General features: G+C 37.7%; 1 protein-coding gene across 1 annotated transcript in view; it reads right to left on the bottom strand.

The window, feature by feature from the left end:
* Nucleotides 1-6,596: 6,596 nt before the first annotated feature.
* MRGBP (MRG domain binding protein) overlaps nucleotides 6,597-13,370 on the bottom strand; it is a 7,815-nt gene continuing 1,041 nt past the window's right edge. Inside the window, exons 2-5 of the mRNA XM_069072557.1 lie at nucleotides 12,616-12,737; nucleotides 9,796-9,877; nucleotides 9,188-9,262; nucleotides 6,597-8,068 (exon numbers count right to left, since the gene is read on the bottom strand). Coding sequence (XP_068928658.1) covers nucleotides 7,878-8,068; nucleotides 9,188-9,262; nucleotides 9,796-9,877; nucleotides 12,616-12,737 — 470 coding nt within the window. The 3' untranslated portion in view covers nucleotides 6,597-7,877. The remainder of the gene's footprint in view (nucleotides 8,069-9,187; nucleotides 9,263-9,795; nucleotides 9,878-12,615; nucleotides 12,738-13,370) is intronic.

The raw sequence follows: 13,370 nt of genomic DNA, 5'->3' as shown, positions 1-13,370 counted from the left end.
AAATTATTTCAGCCATCTTTTAGGGTTTTCATCTACAATATTGCTGCTATTCCTGTACTGTTCTCCTGGTTCTGCTTTCTTCACTCTACATATCAGTTCATAAAAGTCTTCTCCAACCTACCAACCTTTCATATTAAATCCCTCTAAGAATTCCGTAATCAAGCCATATTGGCTACTTGCTGTTCCTTTCACAAGACCCTCTTTCCTCTCTCTATGACTTTCCTTAGACTATAATGCCTGGATTGCTGAGTTCTCCTCACTTTTCCTTTTAGAAGCTCTCATTTCAAGTGCCACCTTCTATAAGAAGCCTTTTGCAATCTCCCCCAAAGTTAATGCCTTCCCCTACAAGCTATGCAGCATTTATTTTATATTTTATATACCTTGATATGTATGTCTCTGAAAGTATGTAAGCTCCTTGTGGCAGGAACTTTTGTCTTTGCATCCCTAGTGTCTAGCACAGTTCCTAATATAGTAGGTACTTGATAAATGCTTGTTAATTACATCATATTATTCATCTTCATGAACTAACTGTATGTTCCAATCAGTCTGGGTTACTAGCCATTCCTTGAACTTGAAGCTGTACCTCCTGCCTCATAAAGAAGTTTTCCATGCCTGGAATGAAATCTCATTTCATCTCTACCTCTCAGAATCCTTGCCTTCTTTCAAGGCCCAACAACACAATTGTCACTTTTTATATGAAGCCAAGATTTACCTGGATATAGTTTTCACCCATTGCTCCTAATTCTGCCCTTTAGGACCAAACAATGCACTAATTGTTCTTCCCATGACAGTCCATCAAATACTTGGAGACAGCTATCATGTCCATCCCTCTTCCCTACCACATCTTCTAAAAGCTAAACATTCTCAGTTTCAACTGGTCATCATAAGATACAACCTTCTTTGTAGTCATTCTTTTGTTATTACCTACACTTGTTTTTATCTTTTGCACATTTACTTTTAGAATACCAAGTTGATTGGTGAGTTCCTTGTCTATGCATATTCATCTCTTTTGACAATTCCCATTTTCTCTCCTCATGAAATAATTTTCCTTTCTATTTCTAGTATTTCATTCTTGACTATCTCCAATACCTTCTCAGCTGACTTCACCTTGTAGTGTTCAGGGATTCCTACCTCTTCTTCCTCTGAACACTTGGGAGTATACCTTTCTAATGTCTTGGTTCATAGCAACCCTGGGGAAAAAGGTGGAAGGAGTGATCATTCTCTCCCAAAATTGTGATAGAATGATCACTCCTTCCACTTTTTTCCCCAGGGTTCCCATTATTTTTATCAATTCCTCTGTTATAATAATTTGGATTTAGGATTGAATTTCCTCTTGTTTCCTGAATCTTTTAAAAGATCTTTTAGGGGCGGCGAGGTAGCACAGCGAGCAAGAGCACCGGCCCCAGTGTCAGGATGACCTGGGGATCGAATCCGGGCTCAGACACTTAGCACCCACCCAGAAACACCTGGCTGTGTAACCTTGAGCAAGTTACTTAACCCCAATTGCTTAAAAAAAAATACATCATTCAGGAAAATCATTATTTTGTTATTAGCTGTTCTGCTTTTGGCCAAAGAGATCTAGTAGATATCTGTATAACTGAAGTCCCCCATTGGTATGTTATGTCTCTGTGCCAAGCTTGTGATGTTTTCCCAAATCTTCATCTTTCCCCTTTCAATCCAGTCAGTAAACAAGCCTTTATTAAATACTTATTTCATTCTGGGCACTGTGTTAAGTATTGGGGATACAAAGAAAGGTTAAAAACATGGTACTTGTCCTTAAGGAGCTCACACTCTAATAGATGAGAGAACATACAAATAAGTATGGACATAACTATAAATAGATATACATAGCTGTAGATATATAGATGCATATGTATATATTACAAATGGAAAGTAATCTCAGATAGAAGGCACTAGCAGTTGGGGCTAAGGGGGGAGGGGTGGTAGTGGTGGTGAAAGGGAAAGACTAGCTGCAGAAATAAAGATTTGAGCAGTCTTGAAGGAAGCCAGAGAAGCTACGAGGCAGAGACAGTATTCTATGCATGGGGGACAGACAGTGAAAAGGGAGATGGGCTGTTGTGTAGGAGGAACAGTAAGTTTGCCAGTGTGGCTGGATTGTAAAGTATGCAAAAGGTGAGGGGGGGAGGATAAGAAAACTAGAAAGATAGAAAGGAGCCAGGTTGCAAAGGGTTTTAAATGATAGAGTCTTTTTATATTTGATCTTGGAGGTAATAGAGAGCCATTGAATTTTATTGAGTATGCGTGGTGATGGTAGTGGGCACAATAACATGGTCAGACCTACATTAGCAAAATCACTTTGGCAGCTCAGTGAATGGCTTGGAATGGGAGAACACAGAGGTAGAAAGACAACCACAAAACCATTGCAATAGTCAAGGCATGAGGGTGATGAGGGCTTGCACCTGGGTTCATTGTGTGAAGGGTTAGAAAGGTGCACGTACAAGAGATGTTGTGAAGGTAGAAATGGCAAGACTTAACAAGAGACTGTTTTATAGCAGCTTTCTTTGTGGTGGCAAAGAACTGGAAATCAAGGGGATGTCCATCAGTTGGGGAATGGCTAAACAAGTTGTAGTAGTGATGGAATACTATTGTGATGTAAGAAATGATGAGCTGGTGGATTTTAGAAAAACATGGAAAGACTTGAATGAAATAATGAAAAGTGAAGTGAGAAGAACCAAGAGAACATTGTAACAGCAATATTAACAACCAAATTATTCTGAGCACTATACAAAGTCAAATCAACTACGAAGGAGCTATGAAGACGCTATTCAACTCCAGAGAAAGACTTGATAAACAGAAGTACACACAGTATGATTTTATATCTATTTATAAATCTGCATCAGTTGATGGGCTTCTCTAGTGTGGAGTGTGTAGGAAGGGAGGCAGTTTGGAACTTAAAATGTAACAAAAATAATAAATAAAAGGTAAAACCCCAAGAGATTGTATAAGTAGATGAGTACAAGTGAGAAGTCAAGGTTTGTGATCCCGGGTACCTTGACAGCGATATCGGAAAGTCGGCAAAAGGGAAGAGTTTGGAGGAAGAGAGGAGTCCTTTGGGACATTCAATTCAAGATGTCCAAATGGCAGATGGTGATAAGACTGGAACTAAGGAGAAAGATTAGGGCTAGACACATATATTTGGGAATCATCTGCAGATAGATAATTTAAACCATGGAAACTCATAAGATCATCAAGTGAAATCGTATAGAATGGGAAGAGGTCTCAGGACAGAACTTTGGGGGATAACCACAATTAGTGGATGTGACCTGAATGAAGATTCACAAAAGAATACTGAGAAGCCAGACAGGAGTGTAAAATATTGCAAAAACCTAGAGAGGCCAGGATCCAGGAAAAAAAGGTTAATTAAAGGCTGTAGAGAGTGCAAAATAGATTGAGGTTTGAGAAAAAGTTAGAGATTTGACAATTAAGAGATCCCTTCTAACTTTGGAGACAGCAGTTTCAGTCAAATGATGAGGCTGGAAGCCAGATTGCAGAGGGTATGGGGAATTGAGAGAAGAGGAATGACTTTTTAAAAAAGTTTAGCTGAGAAGGGGAGAAGTACAAGATGATTTGGGGGAAGGTTGTAGCATCAAATGCCTTTTTTTTTTTTTAAGAAAAAAGATGTGGATGTGTTTGGAGGCATTGGGGAAGGAGCCAGTAAAGTGAAAGACTGAAGTAAATTAGAGAGGTAGTGGGTATGATAGTAGTGACACTGTGTTGGAGAAAATGTAATGGGATCACATACATATAGGATTACCCTTGGTAAGGAGAAAGAACACTTCTTTTGAGATAGGGGCTGAAGGAGGAGACAGTGGGGAAAGACATCTGAGAAAATTATTTGTAATATACTCCAGAACAAAAACTCTTCTTTGTCCCTCCACTTACCACCACTCAAATGATCTCCATTAAGCTTCCACACTCTGGTTCTTTGATTTCCTCACAAAAATATTTCTTCTTAATATATAATATATAATGCTATTTGCCCCCCCCCATTCCCACTCTTCCCCATCTTGTATCTTTTGAATTAAGTACAGTTAGTTCTGCTGTAACTTGACATACTCGTTCCTAAAAATCACCAAGCCATGCAAAATCTCACAATAGAAATCAGTTTATAGGGAGAATGGGGTTGAGGTACAGTGCTCAAAAACTTTATTAGTGATGCACAGACAAAAAGAGAGGAACCTAATGAAAACAGAAGTATAGTTTTATACATATTAAATGGTTAATACATAAATATTGCAGTAGTTATGGTCTAATGCTCAGTCTGCACCTGGACATCCCCTACCTTTTCCAGAGAGCCCAAGGTAGTAAAGTTGAGTTGCTAAGGGCAAGAGATAGCCTTGTTGGGTCTAAACCCTGGGTTGGTGGAGGATGGGAGTGAGGAGTCAACCCGGTGGTAGAGGGTGGAGTGGAGGGTTGGACCAGCCCTCCTCAGTTCACAGCTCCTACTGCACCAGAAGACAGACAACATTTATCACATTATGTCAAAAATAACCCTGAAGTTTGTGGAGGTATGCATCAGGTAGGGTTGTAATTTGTGAAGTTTTTTATGTTCTCTTGCTATTTCTCAAGGATGTAACATAAGCAAACACAAAATTCAGTTTATGCTTAAATTGCTCTCAAATATATCGATCAGGGTGGAACAAATTCACATTTTTAAAATAAGCATTATAGTAGAAGTGACTGTATGCTGATCCAAGCAATATACAATTCCATTCAAGAGTCTTAGTGATATCTGAGGTCAAATTTGCCCTCTTTGTATTAGGGTATCTTTTTCTCCTTGTTTCTTAAACTTTGTTGCCTGTGTAAAGACATTTGAGGCCAAGGGTTTTTTATTACTAATTCCTTTCTTGAATTTTTACTCCAGTGAATCAATGCGTGTTTCAATAATAATTCTTCATTATAACTACTTTTTGGTATCTAACTTGGATGCACACATACAGTCTCATTCTTTTCATTTTAATCCCTTTCAATTTAATTTGCAAGACACTTGTCATGTACATCCTCATCGGGCTGTTAGATCCTACACCACCCCTGACCAGGAACCTGTCATGCCATGCTATTTTAAGCTGTGGTTCGGAAGCCCAAATCCTATTTTCATGCACCACTTTCTTAGCTAGCTGCTAATTTCCTAAATCAGTTTTTCTCTTATGCATCCCTTGCGTTCAACTGATGAGGGAGGAAAACACTTGTGAAGACTTCCTAATCTTTGGTAATACTTCTTAGATTGCTTCATTTTCATGTGTCTAAGTTTACTAGAAGTGGGTAGCAGCCATCTATTTGGGTCAGTCTTGGTGGGTTCTCTTATTTTTTAAATACTTCCTCCCAAGGAAGATAACAAAACTCTTATTAGGGCTACAAAACAGTGACCACCACTACTTCTCGATGCTTCCTTTGATCCTTATCAAATGATCTCTCAGCTAATAGCTTCTGTGCCTCTACAATATCACTCTGCAAGAGCAGTTGTTTCCTATTTATAGTACCCAACTCCCACTGCTTCTGGAAGGGCTTCCAATTGACTTTTTTAAGCTCTAAATATCTCTCTCCATGTAATACTCTACTAAGTTCAAATTTCATCTGTCAGGAGGGAGGTGGCATGTTTACCAATGCCCTGTAGCCACCGTTGTCACTGTATGGATTTCAGAGTTATCTTTTAGTCTCTGTATAAATGGTTCTGCTTATTTCTTGGCTTCATCTGTTCATTTCTCCAAATTTATTCTTTTCATCATTATAGCTTAATATTTCCCTGCCCTCCCACATCCTTTCCAACAACGATTTTCCTCTTACATCATCTACGCCAATCTGGTGGGAAAGGTGGAATTTCTAAGTGATCTAAAGCATTTGTTTATCCCAGATGACTCATAGCTTCAATCTATCTGACCAACTTATGCCAATAACCATAAAGTCTTTCAATTTACTTTACCCTCCAACTGTTTTACTTACCTTTTCTGACTTTCCTTGTCTCACTCTTATTTTGTTAGCTTTCTTCCTCCTTAGGTTAATTCCCGTGTCTCCTCTTTTCTCTTTAAGTATCTGAAACTAGTTTGTTTTTCAAATTTTTCTTATTTCTTCTCTCCAAATGCAATCTCAGGCTTTGTTTACTAAATCAATGCCATCCCTCCACCTCCATCACCCATACAATTTCATCTTATTCAACTCATCATCTCATGGAAACCAGAGGTAGAATCCTCAGCCTTTTCTCCTTAAACTAATCTGTTTCTGATTAGTGACTGATTAGCAAATACATGAATATGCAAAACATTAACAATTTGGGTTATTTAGTAAAATTTTTTTCCACAGGTCCTGTGCATGGAAATGACTGAGTTCTTCTTAATTATGCCTGGATTCAGCAAGCTCTGGCAGTTGCTACTCAGCTAGAGCCTCAGGTAGCTAAGTCTGGAAAGAAACCTTACCAAAGGGCTCTCAGGTGAGAAATTATTTTAACCAGAATAACCTGTGAAATCATTTGTCTTCTTAGGTTTGCAAGAGGAGTACAGGTCACTGGAGGAGGCACTTAAGAATTCACAAATCTTTTAAATATAAACTTAACCCACTTTGGTATTAATACTACAAGACAATTTAGGGGATTTTTAGTACTTTTTATTCAGCAGTCAAACGAGGGTATATTTCAAATAAGCATTTTGTGCCATATCCAACGCCAGTTTAACAGACTAAGATTCCCTCCCACAAAACTGTCATTTATTTGGTCTGTCTGCAACCGTCTGCATAATAAATAAGAACTGCTACAAATGTTCAATATTCCAGCATATAAAACCGAGCAACAAGTATCTCAAAATAGTCATGACCTTAAAACAAATTTCTCAGAAAAAATACAACACAAGATTAAGCTTCTGCAATATTATTTCCATATAAAACACTAGTAAAATATTTTTCTTAAAAATTAAATAATGAAATACTAAACCAATTATATACAGTACACACGAATGAGTCAAAACATCCAATTCTTGGTCTCTCTGGTGGCAAGAAGAGAAGTTCTATCACATTTTGTGGCACTAGAAAGCAATTCAGTCAAGACCCCTGACTCATGATGCACTCGGTGAAAAAATGTTTACAATCCCATACTTGACCTTAAGTGGACAGGTTTGACTGAAGTCTCCAAGAAGAGATCTTATGTTTACTTCAGTGGGTAGAAAATTAAAACTTTTTTTTTTTTTTCGACACAGCAGCCAATGCTGTCTTTTACATTTAATGCTCCTAGCTCAAAGCTATGTATTTGAGAATAATGCTTTGCTTAAGTACATGGTAATCTGTTCATTTGAAAGAGGTCCCCCTTTGAATTGTCTCCCTAGTTCACCTAGCATTTGTTTTACTATGATTAAAAAAAAACAACTATATAATATATATATATATATATATGTTTGATCCTACAACTGGCTTCAGATACCAAATCAAGGAAAACTGGTAAGAACCTAAAGGGTCAGCACATCTCTAAGAAATGAATTTTGACTTCAAAACACAAAGAATACATAAAATAATCTTTCTATTATGTATATCATCACAAAATTCCTTAAGTACACACTTGCAAAGCTACCATTTTACCTTGGGAAATCTGAGAATCAGCTAGAATGCTCAACAAATATGCTACTGCCACCAAGGTAAGCTAAACTCTTTTCTGTATTCAAACCATATTTCTAGCAAGTATAGGATACATTCCTCAGCCTCTTCCCTCAGGCTAATCTTTTCACACTCCTTTCCCAATGATTAGCAAAAATGACAATATGTACCACCTGAACAATTTGTGTCATTTAATAAAAACTTGTCAAAAATTCTTTCCACTAAAGTAAACATCATCAATTTTTTGTTTCCTTCTTATTCTTCTCTAAGTTATTAGCAACGGCCTATGTTCTTCGACGTTTGGCTGCACTCGGACTAGAGGGATTGCTGTTTGCATTTAAGACCTTTTCTGTGACCCGGTTGCGTTTCCTCTTATCTGCACCCTCTTTAGATCCAGAGTCTGATGAACTCTTTTCTTTCTCTTTGCCACTGGACTTCTCAGCTCCTTTCCCCAAATTTCCTGAAGATGTAAAAACTGAGAAACAGATTTTTTTTGCTATTTCATTAACCATATAATTGAACTTTTTGAAATATTTAGTATTTTTTAAAATTTCTTTCATATTAAGTAAGCCTTATTACAATTAACAGTCATACACATAATAGTCAGAAAATCTTTTAATGTTCCCATATCACTTCTCCCATCTCCCATCCTTGCTAAGTTATACTATAGTCATACATTCAACTTAGGAATATACCTGTCACTGTTAGTGGGAAAAAAATCTTAAAGTTATCCAACATTTTGGTATGGATGTCATTGTAAGTTATCAACTAGTTGTACAGATTTTGTTTTACTGGGATTTTGTTGTACTGAATATTGCCACATTAACAGAACCATTACTTGGCATAATATAAGTATTTTTATTACATAAATTTCATTGTAAATATCTGTTCTAATATGATTTGACTGGAAGTAGATTTTATACATATGCCATGGCTAGTTGTATCTGAAAGTCATTCTTCAGATTTACTTTTATATTTGTCCATCACCTGTCTCTGTCTCCATCTCCCTCCTCCTCTCTGCCTCCTCCCCCCAACACTCTTCAACATTAGTACTATAATTTACTGAAGATACTCGTCAGTATAACAGTACTGCAGAGCCAAGAGAAAATTGTCAGCACTGCTAAGAAGCTGCTCCCTTTAAGTCCTCTTTTGATACCTCACCATAACATCAAAGTAATACTAGCTTCATGAAGGCTGCTCCAGAAGAGTGTAAGCTCTGGAAGGTTCTAGCTGCCAGCCTTGAAAAACTTTAACCAGGAGGCTAGTACTGAGCTAATTGTGCACTTATCATGTGAGGAGCAGTCTATTTAAGCCTGGAGGGGCTCAGTGATAAGTTGACTATACCATAATGATAATAATATCACTAGAAATCAGATCCTTGAATTATTATTTTAAAAAAGATACTTCTTTACAGTAAAGTTAAAATGGATTCATTAGCAGTTGGAATTTATTCTCCAGATGACAATTTAAGACTGATAGGGGGAAAAAAGACTAAGGTCAAATACTGATGCTAAACTATGCTGAATCTGTATTAAATGATACACCCTCCTGGATAAACCAGGTGAATGTGGTATGGCACAGTTTACATAATTACCATCTTCAGTACCAGTGTGTGGATCCAGTTCTTCCTTTATTTCTTCCTTCACCTCATCTTCAATCATTACTTTTCCTGTAAAAAGAATTAAGTAAAAAAAATTCACTGAGAATCTGACACATTCACATCACCACAATGGGTAAGTACTGCGGGAACTTCTCTTTCCTGGAAAGCCTTAAAAGCTAATGTTTGAGCCAAAAACAGATGAAGATATAACACAAACATAAAAAATAACTACTGAGAGCTGTACTTAAATTCTAAGGAGGTTCCCTAGAAAAACTTGAATGGTACTACTTAAACAGGTCCTTTAAAAAAAAAAACACAAAATCAGCTCATTTTTGAGCCAACAGCAGTAATTTTCAAAAAGAAAACTAAAAGGAATGCAAGTTCTATATCTATGATACTGTAAGACCTGTCAAGAAGTGACAATAAATCACAGCAACTATGTTGTCATTTAGTTGCCTTTTTATTGAGCACAAAACAATTCTTTTCAACTAGTGATAAGGACCAATGGTCTTAGGCTGGTCTGTTATACTTGTTGAAGGGCTTATCAATGTACAATATTCTTACTTAATCTTGACAGACTTAAACCTGGAATTAATTCTTACCTTCTTTGACCTCTTGAATAATTTCTTCAGGTAGGATGAAGTTCTTCTCTGAATTAGGGAATGGAAGAATCTCAGACTCATGCTGAACATCAAATAAAGTACAGTTTTGTTTTTCAAAGAAACAAAGAAAAAAGCTGTCAATTTGGGCATATAATTCAAAATTTTTAAGAAAATGCCACCACTAATTAGTGTAACTACAACTAAAAGTCATTTACTGCTGATTTCAGTAGTATGAAAGTATATTCTGGAATATGAGCTGTACATGTTGTAAAATACTTATCACTTATCCACCTGAAACATGGATTTTAAAGAACACAAGGTATCCAGAAAAGGAAAAAAGGGACTAAAAAAACAAACCTAATGAAAAAATAAATTGAACATGTCTTCAAATATAGTAAAAGCTGTAAGTACACCACCCAGTTTCCTTTTATAACTTCAGAGGCAAAACTATGGTTTTAACTTCAGCATGAGTTTGCATCAGGATTAAAAGTTTTGTGCCTACATATTCTAGCATACCAAGAGAAACTGCTCAAAGCCAATAAAGTTCAGAGAAATGAGACAGAATGTTAATGCAAAGGGTTGGGGGCACAGATTCTCTAAGTGTGCAATAACCCAAAAATTTGAAGAGGGGTTGGCAGAGAGCATATATGGATAGAAATTGGGAGAAAAAAATATACAGCAGACCTTAATTAAAAGAGGAATGGGAGAAGTAATCATAAATATCATGGGACAATTAAAAACAGGAATAAATGCGAACATGTATACATGCAAAGAAGCATGAGCAGATGATCTAGTCAGAAGATTGTAGAACAGTGTATGAGTAAACAAAAGGAAACAAAATAATTAAACCTGAGTTCATTAAAGAAACAGGATTTGCAAAGAAATTTAAATGGTAAAGAAATTTGAGAAAAGTATTTTCAATGTTTCTTTCTACTCCTCTCCCATTTTTGTGAACTAGGGTCTCGTGAGGAGCTGGGATTAGAACCCAAGAAAACTGAAGTTGGCTAGTCAAGGGACCTGAATTCAAATCCTGCCTTGACATTTACTAGCTGTGTGATCATGGACAAGCAGCTTCTCTGAGCTTCATTTTCCTCACTATTTTCCCTCAAAAGGGGTTAATATTTGCACTATCTACCTCACAGGATGACTTTAGGAATGACTGAAGATAAACCTTAACATACCCTAACAAACCTTAACATCTTTAATAAGACAATTTTTTTTTGTTGTCCTTACTTCCTATAAGCATTTCTACTAAAGCTTGCCTGTTATTTGCCTCTTTCATAAAAATACAAAAAAAAAAAAAAAACTCAAAGAATTCCATTCAATAAGTATTTATTATGCCCCTATTCTGTGTTAGGCACTGGAGATACAAAACAAATGAAAAAGTCCTTGCCCTCAAGGAGGTTATGTTCTACTAAAGAGAATACATTTAAACAGATGAATACATAGAGCTAGGCCAGACCTATGAAAAGCTGAACAGCACAAATACAGCTTTGTGATTCACACAGTAAATCAGGTAAATAGAATGTCTTCATAAAATTCGAAGTTTATCATAGATTCTACACTTGCTGTACTTATGTTTAAATATTCAATTTGGCCCGTGGGGAAAACTCTATCCACTTTCCCTTCTTATCATGATATTGGACTATCACCAGTTCACTCAGGAGAATGGACAGTACTGACTTAGAGATTTTCTACAAAAATGGTATGAACCAGGTCAAGAAAAGGATACAGCATAATGCTTAAGAAGACCACCATTTAAGTACTGCCAAAGCTTCCAGAAAATAAAGAACCTAGCTACATAATGGCATTCTTAAGCAGGTTAGCAAAAGGTCACTGGCCTGTAGGATGCTAGGATCTCGGAAACAACCAACTGTAGGAATCCCAGCTGAAGAAGAGACAAGTGGTATCCTTTTAACATACAGGTCAATGGCTTTTCAACACCCTATTAGTTTCAGTCCCTAAAAACACTTTTGGGATTCAAAGATCAGCTTGTTCCTCACTTTTTGAGGTCAGGAACTTAAATAAGAGCTCAACTGAGACACAAAACATTTTGTATATATTCATATTTTATCCTTACACAACCTTTGAGGCAGGAGTGCAAGCAAGCATTATCTCTCTTTAGCAGATGAAGAAAATGAAGCTCAGCAAATGTCAGTCTAGACTTAAACCAAGATCTTTTTTATTCAACCCATGTTCTTTTCACTGCCTCATACCTGAACATCTTGGGATTCCATCTGGACTGGGCCAGCCTGTTTGGCTCATTACAATAGACTGTTCCATTGCAGTCCATATTCATCTGAGAGAGGAAAGGGGAGTACTGAGATAGTTCTCTGAAAACTGCGAAGTTGCGATTTCCTTCCAGTAACTGAATTTGTGCAGATTCTTAGAAATTATGGACCATCAGCTTAGTATAGTGGAAAGAGGGCTCAGGAACACTGGGTTTTTAGTCTTGTTTTTGCCACTAACTAGCTGTACAACTTTCAGCAAATTCCTTTTCCTTTGTGGGTCTCAGCTCTCTCATCTGTAAAATGAGGATGCAAGATGATCTTTAAGGCCCCCTTCAAATTCTAACAATCTACTAATGGGTTCAGGTTAGCTGAGTTCAACTTCAAAACAATTTTTACAGTTTTAGCAACTATCCCCCTAAATGTTTTAGGCAGGATTTCCACATACCCTATTTTCTTATAGCCAGGCACTACTGTTTAGAGGTTTCTTAGCTTGTAGGAACTCATGGGGATATTATTATTATTAAGTTACAGAATTAAATCCTCTCACTTTTATTTATAGCCCAACATTGTGCTGGAACTCACTCCTTACCAATGCTTGCATATCGTACATAGTACTTAAATGGTCCCAGATGACTTTGGAGGAGATCTGCCTCCCTATGTTCTGACTGAACTTGTCCCTGATGCAGATCATGTGGAAGTGCCGGTTCACACCTGTAAGAGGGGGGGAAACCGTTCAGGAAATTCCACCTGTTGCTGACTTGAACATTTTGGGGGGGGGGGGGGAAGGGAGAATCTTCATTTTGCAACACAAGGAAAATGGCAAAGCCCAAATCTATAAAAACAAATCTTTTCCCTCTGTTTCAGGAATGTTAGTTTTGTTTTCTTTATTATACTTATGCTCAAATACAAGAGTATTCTATCTCCCAAACTCCATGCTTTCATCCATAGCAGTCAGTACATAGCAGGTGCTCAATAAATCCTGACTGAATTTAAGTCCTGAATTCAGGGGGAGATTCAGACAGGAGAAGAGCCCAAGTATTTAAAAACAAACACCACTACTCCCGCCCTCCCCTCCCCTCCCCCAACACAAGGAGGCTGGCCAGGGCTCCGGTTTTCCCATAAGGCTACACCGCGGGGAGGGGGGGGGAGGAGGAGGAGGGGCGCAATCCACATTTTTCCCCTTCCCCAAAGTTCCTAAAAATGCATCAACGACATACATCCTCCCTGGGCAGGGGAAAGGAGAAGGGAAAGGGGGGAGGGGGCACAGAGGGAGAGAAGCCCCGGGGCCAGGGTGGGGAAACTGGCGAGGATGGAAGGGGGAAAGTTACGGGGGGGGGGGGGGGG

This window comes from Petaurus breviceps, unplaced genomic scaffold, assembly GCF_028583685.1.
Source record: "Petaurus breviceps papuanus isolate PSGF00001 unplaced genomic scaffold, PetGlider_PUasm1.0 90847, whole genome shotgun sequence".
NCBI lineage: Eukaryota > Metazoa > Chordata > Mammalia > Diprotodontia > Petauridae > Petaurus > Petaurus breviceps.
The sequence above is the reverse complement of the archived record's forward strand: the minus strand, read 5'-3'. Positions and strand labels throughout refer to the sequence as shown.